Source organism: Euprymna scolopes, chromosome 13 (assembly GCF_053919585.1).
Source record: "Euprymna scolopes isolate OS-2025 chromosome 13, ASM5391958v1, whole genome shotgun sequence".
Taxonomy (NCBI): domain Eukaryota; kingdom Metazoa; phylum Mollusca; class Cephalopoda; order Sepiida; family Sepiolidae; genus Euprymna; species Euprymna scolopes.
In genome coordinates, this window is record NC_136494.1 from 42560344 (window position 1) to 42580215 (window position 19872).

At 33.1% G+C, this 19872-nt stretch overlaps 1 protein-coding gene across 1 annotated transcript in view; it reads right to left on the bottom strand.

The window, feature by feature from the left end:
- LOC145292232 (uncharacterized) overlaps positions 1 to 19872 on the bottom strand; it is a 351246-nt gene that overhangs the window by 49294 nt on the left and 282080 nt on the right. The window contains exons 101-110 of the mRNA XM_080138555.1: positions 18255 to 18387; positions 17495 to 17557; positions 12665 to 12727; positions 11747 to 11788; positions 10841 to 10882; positions 9425 to 9466; positions 8009 to 8050; positions 5131 to 5172; positions 2538 to 2709; positions 1064 to 1110 (exon numbers count right to left, since the gene is read on the bottom strand). Coding sequence (XP_079994681.1) covers positions 1064 to 1110; positions 2538 to 2709; positions 5131 to 5172; positions 8009 to 8050; positions 9425 to 9466; positions 10841 to 10882; positions 11747 to 11788; positions 12665 to 12727; positions 17495 to 17557; positions 18255 to 18387 — 688 coding nt within the window. The remainder of the gene's footprint in view (positions 1 to 1063; positions 1111 to 2537; positions 2710 to 5130; positions 5173 to 8008; positions 8051 to 9424; positions 9467 to 10840; positions 10883 to 11746; positions 11789 to 12664; positions 12728 to 17494; positions 17558 to 18254; positions 18388 to 19872) is intronic.

Consider the following 19872-nt stretch of genomic DNA (forward strand, 5'->3'; position numbering starts at 1 on the left):
ATAATTGTTTTGTTTTTAATTGAGGATGTGTCTAGGGTGGAACAATAAATTTGTTGCCCTAAAGAAAACAACACTACAGATTTATTTTAAAACTTTTATTGAAAATATCAATTCACGTAACTTTATTATGTAGGAGAGCTGACCTCTATTCAATGTTGCTGCCTTCGATCTCAATCACCACCTTGACACGGGTCTGGAACTGGGAGCATGCCTTTTCCACAAGCACCGGTAGGAGCTTGGCAAATACTTAGCGAATAGTGGCAATCAGGCTGGCTTTGGTGTTGTGGAAGGTTATGTTGGTGATGTTCTCAACATATGGCCGAATGAAGTAGTCCAGCGGGTTAAAGTTAGAAAAGGGTGGGGCCAGTGAAAGAAGGGTACAAAGTCATAGCACTCCTTCTGAAGCAATGCCTGGGTCTCTTTGGACTTCTGGGCCGGCACCGAATCCTATTGCCACACCCAGGGTCTGCCAGCGGTCATCTGATTACACCAGGAGATCATTACACTCTTTAACACATTCAGGTACACTTTGGTGTTAACTTTCAAGTCAACTTTGATGATGTGCAGTGGCATAATGTGTCCCTCACTTGAAACCACACCAAAGACCATAACCGTGGCCGGAAACTTCATTGAGCTGTGCCCTCAAGCATTGAACCATCTGGATTTACATTTCAAGGGTGTTGGCAGTGGTCCTGTTGTTATAATTTGGATCGGTAGAGAGCATGAGTTGTACAGCGGAGCATCTCCAATCTCTCTCATTGAACATTGTATCACTTTCAGACATGATAAAAGGCTTCTATCACTCTTAGGATTTGTACACAACTGGCTAACTATTAGATGGTTTGCAACTAAAAACACAAAATCGGTTTTCATCAAAATGGAATCGTGTTGTCTTTTCTAGGGCGACAATTTTATCGTTCCACCCTGTAATACGCGATTGGGCAGCATTTCTTCATTCAACCTTATTTAATTGGATAAGATGTACATCGTGTGTTTTGTAAATCATTTGGTAAAAATTCTATCAAACGTAAACAAGTTAGATTGTAATTAAATCAAAACTTACCTCCACATAATTTCTTAGCACAAGTTATGTTTCCATTTGTGCAAATACTGAAAAGCATCAAAACACAAGGAAATTATAAATACATAAATACAAAAATTAAGTTTTTTTTAATAGAAATATAAAAATATTATAAAGTTCACAAGTGTGAAATTCCCATAGTAATTGTGAATTTTATATGATTATCTGATTATGACAGTAAATGATTGGGAAGCTGCCAGTAACACCAAAAATTTGATTGAGAAATATTAAGTGACACTAAAAATTTGATTGAGAAATATTAAGTGACACTAAAAGGAGAAGAATGATGGGATAAACTTAAGTTTTATAATAACATGGATCTACATTCATACCAAACATTAATCCAATAAAGACAATGTTTAAAAATATACATATGAATAAATATACTTTTTTTTATCCATATTTTACATAGACAAATTTTGTAGGATTTAAATGGATAATAATTATCTACAGGAATAGAACATATAAGAATCCACAAAGAGAAAAAAATGATATTCAGACAGGAATAGGAACCACTTTAAGCTAACACCTTTGTTAGAACTTGGCGAGTAAGAATGTTATGGTTAGTGAAGATTGAAATAATGTTTTAGTAATTACCTTTCTTGTTTGTAAATGTTGTTTAGTCTCTCCCTCTTAGACAGAATCAAAAAAATATCCTCTAATCTAATAGATCCAATACTATCTACCAAGCTTCAACCCTTGTCACATTGCCACAATATTGTATTCTTGTGCTTGTTTTGTAAGTGCTTCCATGGAGTGTGACCTGATGAACTTACTGCACTGGTACTCCCTTAATGTAAATACCCCCGGCGAACCCAACAACTAGCAAAATTACACCTTTTCACTAAAGAAGTCTCCAGATACAGGACGTCTAATAGCTCCTTTCATCAAACTAATATCCGTTAGAGTTCCCTTCCTGTACCAACATGCAGAAATTTAATTGTAATCTATACAAACATCTCACTGCTAATCTCCCTACTTAGGATGCCTCTGTAGGTATGATCCCAAATTCACAGTAGCCCTTTATGCCATTATTGGTAAGGTGTCTTGTTTGGAATGTAGAAAAAAAAAAAAACTTGAAGTTGACTTCTATTTATTGAAAACAAAATTAAATCCGTCTTCAAGGTACATTATATAATTTAGTAGAAAAGTATACAATTATAAAATCTAAGAAGCAAATATTTTTTTGTTTCTTCATTTTTAAATTCTACACAATATTTAAAAAATATATATAGTTGTATTTGTTGCTATAGTAATAGGGGAAGTGCTTCATATCGGTAATAAAACTAATGTAGATTTAATTTTGGATAGGATGTCACGTGATTGTAATGTATTCTCCAAATGGAGTATAACAATCCTACTTAATTTTAATTCATGAAATTGCTGCTGTTTTTAATTGATTTCAATGATTTTTATTTGAAACTGAGACTGATCAAAGAAAAAGTGCTCAACTTACCAAGTGGTACAAGCAACATAAATGACAACACCTTCTTCGACTTTGTCATCCATTCTAACTACTTCGTCTTCAACTGTAGCGCCAGTTTTACCATCCTTTTCAATCCATCCCACAATATGCGGACCCTCAAAGCCAAATTCTCGGATGTAAGCACACTTATCAAATACACATACTGTGAATAAACAAAAACAAAATACATTAATATAACAATTCATTTTTCTACATCATGCAACATTAGTTACATCTTTTTAAATACTTATTATATTATTCCTTTCATTATTAGTCGGTTAAATAGTAAAAAATATTAAAACAAAGCAAAAATTTGTGATTAACATCTTCAAAACTTTCATGAATTTGTGGGAAGTTACTTAGCAAAAAATGAATTACTATTATTAAAAAATATCTGTAAAAGAAAATGATATTATACATTAATTTAAAATCTATAAAATATTATTTAAATATTGTGCAACTCACTTGAGAAAAGTTATAATCATTTAGGAAAATTTAAAGAAACTGCTATAATTACAAATGGATTTAAGGTCAAGAATATAATAGAACGTGCAGCTGTACATAAGAATCAAATTATCCAACATCTTATAGGAATATCTATTTTCAGTGCAGAATCCAATGCCACACAAAAGCTACACATATGTTTCTCAGTTTGAGAAGAAGGAGTCACCATGGATTGTGACTTGTCAAGTCCACAGTGAAGCCCTTTATGTTAGAATGTGCTGTTCTTTTTATGGAAATCGCTCCAGACAAAATATGAAACCACTTGAAAAAAAAAAAAAAAATTGAAAAACAAAAAAATAAAATAATAATAAAAAAAATAAACCAATAAGTGCTGACAGATTTCAACTTAGAAAATAGCAATTCTTCCTCCTTTGTCAGAAACATCGCTAATGGAATGTGAGATCTAAAGGACAAAATACGGGAAGCGAGAGTTACGAGGCTGTCAAAAGTAAACCGCAGATTCATTTTCTACTCTTCTTTAATTTATGTCTTTTTCTTTTACTGACTAAAAGCATATTCACATAAAATCGCATACAATTGTATATTATTTGTAAAAAAGAAAATTCAAAACAAGATGATTCTTTTTTTTTTAAATAAATTTTACTTATTTTGCTTCCATGTGACGATAAGACTACAATGTCGGTACTATTAAGGAATTAATGTAATGACATTAGAGTAGAAATCATAATGTCCAATTTCGGGTCAATTTGACCCTTATAATACCCCCTAGATGGGCAACCAGAGTTATCCTGGAAATTTACTTTCACCATGACTAATGTTTGTGCAAAATTTCAAAAGAATTCAAGATGTAGTTATAGAGAAAAGTGCAAACAAACAAACGAACGAACGATTTGGGGATAATTTTGCCCCTATAATACCCCCCCGGGGTTGGGGGGCGCAACCAGAGATATCCCAGAATATCCATTTTGGAAAAAATGTACTTTCACTATGAGTAATGTTTGTGCAAAAAATTTTTTTACATCCAAGGCGTGATTATTGAGAAAAGTGCAAACAAACGAACAGATGGATAGAAGAACGGATGAACAAGAGTGAATTACTAGGTTCAATCCCTCCTTTGTTGAGGGACCAACAAACCAAAACAAAGCAAACATACACCAGATGGCGCTCATACCTAATCATTTCCCTTTTCTCTATGTTAGAGGACACTGAAATAGGGACTATAAAAGATTAAATACAAAGAGAGTATTCTTTTCTCTTCCTTGCCTTATTCAAAACACAAGTACAAAACTCATGCAACACAAGGTATGTGAGACACATTCTCTCAACCTCTTTGCACACACTCGTACCATCACACATTTTTATGCACACAATCCAACTTGGTTGCAAACTTAAGTTTGTGGTAAATAAATGTTATTTCAAACCTATTGCCTCCATTTTTTTCATTCGTTTCATTTATGTGATTGTATAATAGAGCATATAATAAATTGAAGTTGAGCAACATCTACAAATAGATTTGCATTAAAAAAAGATCTACAATGTTTGTATCTTCATATGTTTTTAGATTAAATGCTGAAATTAAAAAAAGAAATTTATAATTAGCATCTTCAAAACTTCTATAAATTTAGTAAATAAACATCTGCAATTTTTTCATCATAATTCAAACTATGTTGTATATAAGTTTTGTTTGAGTCCTGTCAGTTCTTTATTAACATTCATTAGGGATGTTGCCATCTCTCACGTGGTCTCTCCCATGAATATCTGACTACGTATCAGGAAAATAAATGGCAACAAAACAGAATTAAACAATTTAAAATATTGTAACCTGCTGAGTGGTTCATTTATTGAATTTTATTGCAAACTTGACAATGTATATAAGGTGCACAGAATATTTGAAGAGATGGTGATTATTGAAACTCATCTAAAAATCTAGGGTTGTTCATTTCTCTTTTTAGCAGATAGACTCTTTGGCATAATATTTGTGCATTCAGCACGCATTTTATTTTGTCACAAAATCATTGATTGAAAAAGACAAAAGAAAATACGTTGACATAATAATGTATATTTGATGAATAGTATCAAAAGTTGTTCTCTACATAAAATTATATTTTTTTATACTTACAAGATTCATTTCGTTTTGCTGTCTTCATTGGTAGATAAAGTACTGGAATTAAAAAAAAAAGAATTTGCAGTTTGTGTCTTGAAAACTTTTATAAATTAAGTGAAGAAAGGTTTGCAGTTTTTCACTCATAAAAAAACTCTTCTCCAGCATATAAGATAGAAAATTAGACAGAAAACTTCATTGAAACTGATCCAATCCATTGTAATTACCATATTAGCAAGTACCATAACTTTTATATGTAGCTTGTATTTTGTGATATTTCAGATTTGGTGACTAGCTGATACTAAGCATTTGTTTCAACATCTTGTATGACAATTCCACCGGAGCAACTATAGCATCAATTCAGTGCATGCGGAGACTAATTGGTTTCATGGAGATGTTCCTTGTATGATTCTGAAATTAAGGTCATTTCTATTTTCAGAGATGATTGTGGAGCAAGAGATCCTTCTTAATAAAATGGTATCAGTATAGCTTCTGCTATTCAACTCCCAAACTTGATTACAGCCAAAGTATTATATACTTATCAGAAATAATCCATGATTAGTGATGATACCACAACAGTTAATATTTTACATATAAGCAGATGATCCTCTGTGGGTTATTTAGTGTGGAGAATGTAGGATTCCTGTTTTGTAAAACTTGATTTTGATAGGTTTGCAGATCTTTGTTTTTGCAGCATTTACTCTGTTTGGCCGATTATTTCACAATTAAAGCAGACTTTATTCATTAGATAGTTCTTATGATCAAATGATCTACCAGAGTACGAATTCATTTCACATTCTCTACAGGCCTTGGAATATTGTTGAGTCTGGAAAATCTTGGCTTTCTGAAACCATAATTCACGATCTGACCTCTAATAAGGTGACAGGATGCATTGTATTGATGGAGTGTCAACATTTCTGTTATTGCTACAGTTTCTAGCTTGTCAAAAAGTTATGATTTTTGCTGATATTTTGCTTTGCAAGTTTTGCCACAATTTGTCACTATGTTGCTGAAATAATTTACATACCAAGTGTAGTTTTGTTTGTTTATAGAAGTTACTGGAAAACTGTACATGTTTGCTAGGGACCCTAAACAAACTAGAAAGTGTGTGATTAACTCTGCCTCTTTCTGCCTTATAGAGAGGAAATTTTTCCAATGTAGCTTTGTGCACAGCTCTCTGTAAATAATGTCTTATTTGTTGTAATAGCTGTTCTTCTGTGGCAGAGTGGAATGTCTTAGACCTCACTAGATCAAATAGGAGTTTGTCTTTCTCTATGAATGATAAAAATTGCCCAGTTGTGATCAATTGATTATCATAAGTCCATCCATTTTATTTATTATGAAAACTTGTTTGGCTAGCCACAAAATCCTTCCTTTTGTAGCACAATATTTTCTTTCTGTAATTCAACAGGTATAAAATATTGTTGCTCTACAGCTAACCTTGCTTCCATGCTTTAAAGTTGTGAATTTTGAACGTTGGCCAGTTTTCATAGTTTTATACAAAAATTCCCTTTGACAACATGTAAAATGTCAAAGTGATAGGTTCCAGCTGCTTATGATGAGTTTTACAAGGGTCAATTCATGATTTATTTATTTGCTTATGTAAATTATTTATTTTTATTTATTATTATTAGTTATTCATTTATTTGCTTATGCAAATTATCACACATGGACAGAGTAGCACGATATTGTTGGAGGAGGAGTTGTTAGGAAAGAGGATGTCCAATGTATTAGTCTACAATAACAATAGTTTGGGAGAAATTGTTTGTAATTTGTTTTTATTAATTGCTTCTTTGAATGTTTGGATCTCTTTTGCTTTTCTCACTCATCACAATGTTTCAGATGTTTTTTTGAACTTTCCTTGATTTAGAACCAAAACATTAATCAAATTTTTTAAATAAAAAATTGTTTTGAAATTTATTTTAAATTCCTGCAAATAAAGTCCGATTCTAATATTGTTTCTTTTAATTTTAATATGTTTCTTTTAATAAGTTTCTTTTAATATGTTTCTTTTAATAAGTTGAATATTTTCTTTTAGTATGTTTCTTTTAATAATATGTTTAATATTTTAATATGTTTCTTTTAATAATGTAACGCCTCCTTCGAGGAGGTGGCTAGTACTTTGGATTCTCAGCACGTGATCGTCTAGGCTCCTCGGAGGTTGTTACATAATCTGGTATGCTGAAAGCGAATATCGAAGCAGCAGGCAGGAAGAGAGACAACGATTGTAGTCTATCTACAAAAGCTTAATTCTCATAAAATTATGTACAAATGTTTTTACAATTCTCATTCAGATTTTGTAAGTTCTTTTCAAAGTCTCAACTCTCTTCACAAACAGCGACCGACGGATGGATGAGGTGGGGAGGGGTCACGTCTCTTCTCTACTCTGATCTGAACTCTGTTCGACTCAACTCTTCTCGCTCTTCTCTAAAACTGGCTAATTTTCGCACGACAGTCGTTAATATAATAAGGTGTGTGGATGGGGTAGTACTTCTCCCCAGCCAATAAGATTTCGCCACGAAATCTCCACGAAATCCTAAGCCCCAGGGTTTTGCATGGGTACAATTCCCACACTGAAATCTAAGTATGACTTTCAAGGACAGATGTCAATTCTGACATCTGACCCTGGGTTCATTTTAAGGCCAGACAAGGTCCTAAGTGAAATTTCCTGTTATCAACTTTTAGCCGTAAAAATATATTTCTCTGGTTTTCAAACAATATCTATTTTGACATGAAATAAAATATGTATATTTATCTTCTCTATCTTACATCCTTGGGTTATCTGGCGTCACCCGGGAATACAAAGCTACTTCAGCGTAGTTCTAACGCTCCTCAATGGGGAATTACGTTACAATAAGTTTCTTTTAATTTTAATATGTTTCTTCTTAATACTCACAAGGTGCATTTGGGGTTGATTCCATTAATGCTATACTCGATGCTGAAATGACAAAAAAATGTTCACAGTTGATATCTTCAAATCTTTGGGGAATTCAGTGAATATTTATTTGTATTTACATACTTTTGCCTAATAAATAAAGAATTTTCTAGCAAATAAGATAAATAGTTCCACATTATATTTAAAGAATAATTGGCTGTTCATTTATATAATTAGAAGTGGCAGTGATGAAGTAAATAAGTTGTATTTGAGTCCTATCAGTTCTATATCCACACTTTCATTACAGATGTTGCCATCTTTCATGCGTTCCCTCTACATACCAGGAAAAACAAATGCCAACAAATCAGGATGAAGCAATTTAAAATATTATAACCTGCTGAAACATACTGCATTTATTTAATTTTATATACCAAGTGTAGTTTTGTTTGTTTATAGAAGTTACTGGAAAACTGTACATGTTTGCTAGGGACCCTAAACAAACTGGAACGTGTGTGATTAACTCTGCCTCTTTCTGCCTTATAAAGAGGAAATTTTTCCAATGTAGCTTTGTGCACAGCTCTCTGTAAATAATGTCTTATTTGTTGTAATAGCTGTTCTTCTGTGGCAGAGTGGAATGTCTTAGACCTCACTAGATCAAATAGGAGTTTGTCTTTCTCTATGAATGATAAAAATTGCCCAGTTGTGATCAATTGATTATCATAAGTCCATCCATTTTATTTATTATGAAAACTTGTTTGGCTAGCCACAAAATCCTTCCTTTTGTAGCACAATATTTTCTTTCTGTAATTCAGCAGGTATAAAATATTGTTGCTCTACAGCTAACCTTGTTTCCATGCTTTAAAGTTGTGAATTTTGAACGTTGGCCAGTTTTCATAGTTTTATACAAAAATTCCCTTTGACAACATGTAAAATGTCAAAGTGATAGGTTCCAGCTGCTTATGATTAGTTTTACAAGGGTCAATTCATGATTTATTTATTTGCTTATGTAAATTATTTATTTTTATTTATTATTATTAGTTATTCATTTATTTGCTTATGCAAATTATCACACATGGACAGAGTAGCACGATATTGTTGGAGGAGGAGTTGTTAGGAAAGAGGATGTCCAATGTATTAGTCTACAATAACAATAGTTTGGGAGAAATTGTTTGTAATTTGTTTTTATTAATTGCTTCTTTGAATGTTTGGATCTCTTTTGCTTTTCTCACTCATCACAATGTTTCAGATGTTTTTTTGAACTTTCCTTGATTTAGAACCAAAAATTTTTTTTTTGAACTTTCCTTGATTTAGAACCAAAATATTAATCAAATTTTTTAAATAAAAAATTGTTCTGAAATTTATTTTAAATTCCTGCAAATAAAGTCCGATTCTAATATTGTTTCTTTTAATTTTAATATGTTTCTTCTTAATACTCACAAGGTGCATTTGGGGTTGATTCCATTAATGCTATACTCGATGCTGAAATAACAAAAAAATGTTCACAGTTGATATCTTCAAATCTTTGGGGAATTCAGTGAATATTTATTTGTATTTACATACTTTTGCCTAATAAATAAAGAATTTTCTAGCAAATAAGATAAATAGTTCCACATTATATTTAAAGAATAATTGGCTGTTCATTTATATAATTAGAAGTGGCAGTGATGAAGTAAATAAGTTGTATTTGAGTCCTATCAGTTCTATATCCACACTTTCATTACAGATGTTGCCATCTTTCATGCGTTCCCTCTACATACCAGGAAAAACAAATGCCAACAAATCAGGATGAAGCAATTTAAAATATTATAACCTGCTGAAACATACTGCATTTATTTAATTTTATATACCAAGTGTAGTTTTGTTTGTTTATAGAAGTTACTGGAAAACTGTACATGTTTGCTAGGGACCCTAAACAAACTGGAACGTGTGTGATTAACTCTGCCTCTTTCTGCCTTATAGAGAGGAAATTTTTCCAATGTAGCTTTGTGCACAGCTCTCTGTAAATAATGTCTTATTTGTTGTAATAGCTGTTCTTCTGTGGCAGAGTGGAATGTCTTAGACCTCACTAGATCAAATAGGAGTTTGTCTTTCTCTATGAATGATAAAAATTGCCCAGTTGTGATCAATTGATTATCATAAGTCCATCCATTTTATTTATTATGAAAACTTGTTTGGCTAGCCACAAAATCCTTCCTTTTGTAGCACAATATTTTCTTTCTGTAATTCAGCAGGTATAAAATATTGTTGCTCTACAGCTAACCTTGTTTCCATGCTTTAAAGTTGTGAATTTTGAACGTTGGCCAGTTTTCATAGTTTTATACAAAAATTCCCTTTGACAACATGTAAAATGTCAAAGTGATAGGTTCCAGCTGCTTATGATGAGTTTTACAAGGGTCAATTCATGATTTATTTATTTGCTTATGTAAATTATTTATTTTTATTTATTATTATTAGTTATTCATTTATTTGCTTATGCAAATTATCACACATGGACAGAGTAGCACGATATTGTTGGAGGAGGAGTTGTTAGGAAAGAGGATGTCCAATGTATTAGTCTACAATAACAATAGTTTGGGAGAAATTGTTTGTAATTTGTTTTTATTAATTGCTTCTTTGAATGTTTGGATCTCTTTTGCTTTTCTCACTCATCACAATGTTTCAGATGTTTTTTTGAACTTTCCTTGATTTAGAACCAAAAATTTTTTTTTTGAACTTTCCTTGATTTAGAACCAAAATATTAATCAAATTTTTTAAATAAAAAATTGTTCTGAAATTTATTTTAAATTCCTGCAAATAAAGTCCGATTCTAATATTGTTTCTTTTAATTTTAATATGTTTCTTCTTAATACTCACAAGGTGCATTTGGGGTTGATTCCATTAATGCTATACTCGATGCTGAAATGACAAAAAAATGTTCACAGTTGATATCTTCAAATCTTTGGGGAATTCAGTGAATATTTATTTGTATTTACATACTTTTGCCTAATAAATAAAGAATTTTCTAGCAAATAAGATAAATAGTTCCACATTATATTTAAAGAATAATTGGCTGTTCATTTATATAATTAGAAGTGGCAGTGATGAAGTAAATAAGTTGTATTTGAGTCCTATCAGTTCTATATCCACACTTTCATTACAGATGTTGCCATCTTTCATGTGTTCCCTCTACATACCAGGAAAAACAAATGCCAACAAATCAGGATGAAGCAATTTAAAATATTATAACCTGCTGAAACATATTGCATTTATTTAATTTTATTGCAGGTGCAAACTTGACAATTGTTGTCTCAAAAAATAATTGATACATTCTGAAAGATACCCTTTGTAATAAGTGTTGCACAATTTATAACTGCATTTCTCCTTTGCTTCTGATCAGTGGCAATGAAAAATCCGAGATGAATGTCAGCAATGGTTAGATAATCAGATAGAAGAACTGGTGTTATTTCAAAATTTAGGATCGTTTCACTCTTTGTTTTTTAAAAAGAACAGATTTTAGGAATGTTCACCTATTGCTCCTGCCCCATAAAGTTTTACTGAAAACTTATTCTTCAATTTTTTTACAAGGTTTAAGATTATTTCATATGAACATTTTCTTCAGCATGATCGTGATCATCATCATCATCATAATCATCATCACCATAATCAGTAGGTTTTTATAAATCTAAGCAATACGGTTAAAAAATATATTTTAAATTCCTATCAAGTTTAATTCTAATATATTTTCTTTTATCTATAGATAGTATTCTTCCTAATACTCACAAGGTGCGTTTGGCGTTGATTCCATTAATGCTATGTTCGATGCTGAAATTACAAAGAAAAGTTCAGAATTGATATCTTCAAAGTTTTGGAGAATTCAATGAATACATATTTACATATTTTACACAATATGTAAAACCGAATACTAAATTTTCAAGCAAAGAAGATAAATGCTTTAATACTATATTTGAAAAACGATTGTCCTGTCGATTCTTTGTGCCATATTTCATATATGATATGCACATCAGGAAAGAAATAAAAACAGAAAAAAATTAAGTTTATTTAAAATATTTTAAGTTTTTGATGCATACGTATTGCATTTGAATGGTTTATGAATTTAATTTTTTTTAAGTTCCATACTTGACCTTTGTTTGCAATTTTATGTTTCGAAAGATAATGAATACAGAAAGGATGTTTGCATGATGAGGAGTTTAGAGCATAACAAGAGTTGCACAAATGTTAACTTCATTACTCAGGATCCGATATTGCTTGTGCACAGTGGCATAGAAAAATATAAGATGACTGAAAGTAATGCCGAGATAATAGGACAAAAGGCTGATTTTTTTTTATTTTAGAAGTTAGAATTTACTCATTGCCTCTTGAAAAAAAAGAGCAGCTTTCAGGTGCACCAACCTACTGCTCCTGCTCCACAAACTCTGCTGGAAAGCCATCCTTCATTTTTTGCAAGGTGTAAGATCCTCCTGGCATGAACTTTAGATAGATTGGAAATTATGGAATACAATCATAAAAGACAATTTCCCCAAGATGTGGAGTATACCATCACTCTACAAAAAACATTCTTATTTGTCTGTCAATCTGACATCTGAATCTGCTCTTATTGTTTAAATTGGCCATTGCTTAGACTATCGGAAAACATTATTCTACAAAGAAATGAAAAAAATTTAGTAACAAAAAACTTACAGAAAGTAGAAAGCTTAGTCATTGTCATCATCATAGAAGTTGCGAATGGGTTAGCATAATGTTCTGAAAAATAAAACATACAAGAAGATTATTCAAATGACACATTTTATTGTAAAGTCTGTTACAAACGGTTTAAGAGTGGATTATAATTTGGTTTTAGGTTTTTAATATTGAATCCAGTCATTTTAGTAAATGTTTTTTTTTATGCTAAAATACTTGTTCATGATGTTTGTAGATTTATACTATTGGATGCCATTTTATATCAAATCTAGGATTGATTCTATTCAATCCATAGATCTCTAACAATGGATCTGGAATGAATAGTAACTAAAAGGCCACTCTAGTTTGATATCAAATCCAAAACAATGCGTGAATAATCAGATAACTAAATGCTGAATTGAAGGTTGAAACAATTACAGTTCTTTAATGAAAAGCATCAAAACAAGAATTGAGATTCTTCATTAGTGATGTATTTCTAAATTTTTGAAAGCTTAAAAAATATCTTTATTGTCCAAGGTTACAATTGTGAGTGATTAATTCCTCGCAACCAATCTGGCAAAGTTTTAAGTAGTTATATACCAATTACGAAAACAAAAATCAAGTGAATGCGCTTACACGAATAAGAGTTTTTTTTATGTAGTTGATTGTAATTAATGTTAAACAATTAAAATTTGATTAATACTTCTTGTTTGATGATGACTATTAATGATTTTTATTCAATCAGAATGATGGGTGCTAATTTACTTGTAGCCATTATTCAGCATGCTAACTTGAATTATTCTTTTCAAATAATGAAAATAATATATTTCATTTGATGCCAAACTTTTGACAATATGTCCCACATTTTTTAGATGAGAAAATGTGCAGTAAAAATTATTTGATGTCTTCAAGCATTGAGTAGTGTGTGATCTCATTCTATGATAGTTCTTTTCAATTTCCAACCTACAGCATTTAAAAGTTGTTAACACATCAGTAAAGATGTTCATGTTTGTAGCTATTGCATGTTATCCACTCAATATTTTTTGTGCAGTTTTTGCAACATTTAAACTGAACAGTTTTCTTAATCCATATGAAATAGATTGTTCTCTTTTCACCTGCATTGCATGCTTTTTGGATGTTGTGGTTATAAATTGTATCTCTGGTAAAAGAAGTTAAAATAATTAACTAATACGAGATGTCCAAAAGTCATGACACACAATGAGGGCCAATCTATCTTTATGGATTTAATAAAGGATTCAGTAACTGCATAGCTGAAAACCACAGAGTACAATGGCCAAAATCTGAAACTTGTACTAACCAAGAAAAGAAAAACAGCCCATTACATGTAAATAATGCATTTGTTATCACTCTTTTTCGCTGCACTACCAATGATCAGAGAAGTTTTCTTCCTAACACCCATATCATCACATACTCTCACTTTTCAAGAGCTATCTCCTTATTGCTTTCCTTGTGGACCTTTTCATGAAATAGACTTTCTTTGGTTTTACACATCTTTGTGTTTTTTCACTGTATATCATCTGTTTCCACCTAATAGACAAATCATCTGGCTAACAACATTCATTACCTAGACTGAAAACGCTATTGTATGGACTAAAAATATAAAAATACATGGAAGTAAACTAAATATAGCCTTGGTTGCTAAACTATAGATTTTCACCAGACAACACAAGACACAGTCATGAACTACTAAACATAACAATAACTTATATATATAATCGCACAAACTCACTCATACACAAGTTCACACACATATAGACAAACAACATTGTGGAGTATATGGTTAGAAAAGAGAATTAAACAGATACGTAGCCTGCCACACTGGAAAGGGGATTGATGTATGCGAAGAGGTGATGAGGAAGTGGAGGAGAATGAAGCAGGCCACTAAGATTGTCGACCTGAAGTTGGCTTATCTTCAGATCCATGGAGATGAAAAACTCTAGAAACATCAATTGGTCCGGTACAAGGGGAAGTTGTATTGCCTGACGAGGTTAGGCTTTGGGCTGAGCTCAGCCCTAAAAATTATGACTGCCGTGCTGAAGACGGTGCTAAGTAAAGACTGTACAGTGGACAAGGCCACTAGTTCGTACATTGACGACATTCATGTGGAGGAAGCAGAGGTGACAACGGAGAAAGTGTGAGGCCATGTCGCAAGGTATGGGTTGACTGCAAAACCGGTGGAGTCCCTGGATGGAGGAGCAACGTTGGGGTTAAAACTATGCCGAGTTGGTAAAGGAAGCCTTGTCTGTAGATGAGGGAATGCAATACCCGAAATTGGAACCAACCTGACAAAACGAGAACTCTTCTCTGTCTGTGGGAGATTGGTGGGACACTATCCAATCGCCAGCTGGCTCAGGATAGCGTGCAGCTTTATTAAACGACAAACAGGCACTGATGGCTGGGAGGGCCGTGTGACGAAGGAGGTCACTAACATGCTACAAGAAATCATCGCGAGAGTGACAAAAGAAGAACCAGTAAAGGGGGAATGGTACATCAGCAGTGGAGACGCGGCGGTGATTTGGTGTGATGCCAGCAGTCTGGCATTGGGCGTCGTATTAGAGATGGAGGGCGTAACTGTGGAAGATGCGGCGTGGTTAAGGAAGAAGGACGACTATTCCCATATCAATGTAGCCGAACTGGAGGCTGCTATGAAAGGAATCAATCTGGCCCTGAAGTGGGGATTGAAAACAATTGAAATCAAATCCGATTCGGCAACGGTAGTTTCATGGATCAGGTCGGCAGTAACTGGCGATAAGAGAGTTAGGACCAGAGGTGCTGCAGAAATGCTGATCAAGCGCAGGCTTGGAGCATGCGCAGATTTGATAGCGGAATTCCAGTTGAAGGTATCTGTAGTGCTGATACCTCAGAAAAGAACAAGGCGGATTCGATGACATGGGTAAAGAAAGCCTGGCTGCAAGAGAGAAAGGAGGTTTCCTCAACATGCTGTGCAGGGGAGGAAGTTAAAAAGTTACATGAAATGCACCACTTTGGTCGAGAACGGACGTTATTCCTGACAAGAGAGGTTTACCCGGAAACCACCGAGAAGGAGGTCAGAGAGGTAGTGGAGCACCGCCAGGAGTGCCAATCGATAGACCCTGGACCATCCAGACATGAAGCAGGAGAGTTACACATTGCAGAGGACTGGAAGCGATTGGCCATTGATGTGACCCATTATCGCCATAAGCTGTATCTGTCGATGGTCGACTGTGGACCGGGGAAGTTTGCCATATGGAGAGACATCAGGGCAGAAGTTGCATGGGCGATCGGAGGGGTCATTGAAGAAATATTTTTGGAAAGAGGGCCGGTTGAGGAACTGTTAATGGACAATGGCCCCGCTTTCCGATCAGAAGCCTTTAAAGATGTGTGTGATAGGTGGGGAATAAGGCAATTTTTTAGGGCAGTGTATCGGCCGAGTGGCAATGGGATAGTGGAGAGGAATCATTGCACCATCAAGGCAGCTGCGGAAAAAAGCAACATTTCACCCATGGAGGCGGTGTTTTGGTACAACATCTCACCAAAAACCAGACAAGATGAGACAACTGTGCCTCATAGAGCCATCTTTGCATATAAGTGGCGGCATCCGTGCAACAAAACGGTAGGAATTGAGGGTGAAGAAGCTACCATTAAAGTGAGTGAGGAGGAGTGGGTAAAGCCCCCCAATGCAAAACGTGCAACTCGCTGGGGGAGGGGGTCGTAACAGGAATGCAGTCAAAGAACAACGTAATGGTGAATGGCGTTCCCCGGCATATCCTAGACCTGCGTCGTGTAACCCTGCTGGTGCACAGTAATGACAGTTAAGAGGAGGAAGTCGATAAAAAAAGAAGAAGCTAACGATGCACCCCAATTCGACTTAGCCCCACATTGTGGTTCTTCACAACTGGACGAGAATGTCTGTAGTGAACATGAAAATGTGAACTCCCAAGAAGTTGTCCCCCAGAGGCCTCATCGTGAGAGGAGGAGGCCTGCTTGGATGAAGGATTATGAAGTGTCTTATTGATCTCAAAGATCAGGAGGGGCGTGTGGGGTATATGGTTAGAAAAGAAAAGAAGAAAAAAAAGAAACGTACCGGGCATATCTGCATCGCTCTTTGGGAAAGAAGAAGGAAAGGATGGCCAGCGCATTTGTATATGCGAAGGGCATCTTGGGAAGGCAGAGCATGATGGGAGAAGCTATTTTTTTTTCCTGTCTCTTCCTTTTTTTTCTAGATAGGAGGATATAAAAGCAGGGGAAAATTCCCTGGGGCAGCAGAGAGAAAAAAGTCGTGAACATCTTCTCTTGAAAAGAATTTTGTATTGATGACATTCGGATTGTGCAGTGTGACATTGGTGGCGAGAGGCCAGGTGTGGTCGATTGGAAAAGAAGAGGGCAGAAACGTGTTGTTGTCGAAAGAGTGACTCACTCCTTCCCGAACCCCAGAACCGAATCCTGATTATAACCAATTTTTCATCTAGACACTTTGAACTCTTATTAACACTTTACTTTTTATTGTTCTAACAAGTTGTAAATAAAATCAATATATTTACATATAAATAGACTTTGTCATTCTTTTGATATTGCTTTTTTCACTATGGTATGACTCAGAACATTAAGGTCAGGACGATTCAGTATTTTCTACTCATGCCAAACTTGTATTTATGGATAAGTAATAATTATTGTTTTGTTGTATATTATATATTAACTACATTCTGTAATTAAATTATGTTATTTTTCTACAATTCAGTTCTTCTATTTATTACTACATTATTGTCTTTGTGACTTCACAGAGTCTTGCTAAAGGATAGAGTAAATATAACTTGGAAATGATTTTAGAATGGTAAGTCACAATAAACTTACTTGTGGTAACAGTATAGAATGGTGCCTTTCCAGTTACAGGATGTGTGAAAAGTGGACTCTCAGCTGAAAGACAAAAACATGCAATTCGGAAATAGCAAAATCTTTGTAAATATTTGAAAATTATTATAACTACATAATAAAATTATTATAACTATAATAAAATTATTATAACTACATAATAAAATTATTATAACTACATAATAAAACTAACAGAGAAATAATTTTAAAATCATACATAAATTGGAAAATGTATTCATTGTCTCTCTGTTTAAAATCTTTGTGATATATTAAAAAATGTTTTTATGCTTATAATCCAGTCAGAACCACATTTTGAGATAAAAATGTTGAAAAAAATGCTTGTTCAGTTTCTAACAAGACCAGTTTTGTACACAAGTTTAACTTAAAATGGTGCTGTCATCAGTCTCTAAGAATAAATTCTTGTTTACAAAATGTCATTTTAGAATTTCGAACCAAGAAATAATTTTATTTTTAAACTTACATAGTAAACTTATTTTCTCAAAATTGAGCTATAAGTTTTTCTACAAAAATATTTGTAACTCGGGGACATGGTGTTCAATGATCAAAAAGATCTTTTATCAAAAATTTAAGTAACAAAAGTTTTTAGAGTTTGATGAAGAAGTTCCAAGGAAATATTCATTCCAGAGGAATCATTTTTACATTAAACATAGGAAACTGAACATTGAATAATTTGATTACTACAAAAAATTATTTTCATTGAAAATGGCATCCAGATACTTACTTCTTTCTTGGAAGCAAGCAACAATTGAAACAGATACAATAACAGTACAATTTTTGACTGGGAAAAATCTTAATGTAATTTGTTTGGATTTTGTTCCGGTTGGGATTTGAACAGCTTTTTGTGGTTTATTGCCCTGCAAACAAATAAATTAAAAATTTATTGGAAAAAATTTCAAATAAAAGAATAAGAATATTATTTCAGAAATCTAAAATAAAACTAACTATAACTATAAATAGAATGATGTGAAAAAAAAACCCAATTCATGTTTGTAACGCTGAAACACTTTTTGACACATGAAGTAGGTTAAGATCGAAAATATCAAAAGCCCTTAAAAAAGAAATACTGCTATGATGAAAACTACATGAAAATAGAGTTCACAAGATAGAAATTATGGGTATGTCTTTTTAGAGAAATTATATCTATCTATCTATATCTATATATATATATATATATATATATATATATATATATATTTATATTTATATAATTATATTTATTTGTTATTTATTTGTTTTTGTTTTTGTTTTTGTGATACTTTTTGAATGAATTCAATTATTTATATGAAAGTGCATTTTTACCTAAATGTAAGTTTGGAATAATTTTCCCTTTGACCAATTTGGTACCCCCAAATGGGGAACGGCATATGTATTGTTTTTAAAATTAATTATCCACTGACACGTGTTTCGTTGTCTATGACTCTTCAGATTGGCTGAATCTAGCTAGAATTCGTTCAAAAAGTATTTAAAAAACAAAAAATAAATAACATCTATGTAAATCATGATATATTCAGCAGTCGCACGAGATTGTCTAGTGGTAGAGGTTTATGCTTCTTACCATGGAGTCCCAATTTTGAATCTCGCTAGATTCAGCCACTCTGATGAGTCATATAATACATCAGCATTTCTAATAATGTTTATTTTAACATTTTGATTGCTGAAATAACATCAGAAATGTTTGATGGTCTTCAAGTCATTCTAATGAATTTGTTTCCTCTTCATCATTTATTCACTTGTGTAGCATCAAAAAGTCTTGATATTCATCACACCCTATCATACTGTCTTTAAATGTCTAGAAGGCCTAAAAGTCATATCCAAACCTCTTACTGGAGGTCTTTCACTATCATATTGATATGCAAAAGTGATGATACTGAAAAACGAATAGACAGTCACCATATATATATGACAGAAAAGACATGATGGGAAAAGATTCAACACTAAGAAAAATATTTTTCCTAAGAGTAATATATGATTATTTATATTTACAGATAAGAATAGTGTTGAAATAAGTTAGAGTATCCCATTAAAGCTGCATTTAATAACATTGAAGCATGCCATGAACCAAAGGAGACCTATCAGAATTTCTATGAAGACGAATCAGGCATTAGCATGAAAGTGGTCAATGCAAAATAATAGGAAATCTTTCAATACTCTTTTCTACTGTTAATAGAGTGATCATACAATTCACAAGAGAGGATAAAGAGTGCACAAAACCTCATTCAGATCAAACCGGGTCCTCTGAAAGAACCTTGCATCTTGTGAAAAGAAATGTTGAAGAGGATCTTTAGTGCAAAGCCTCTGACATTGCAACACAATGTTAGTCAGGTATCTTCACAAGCTGG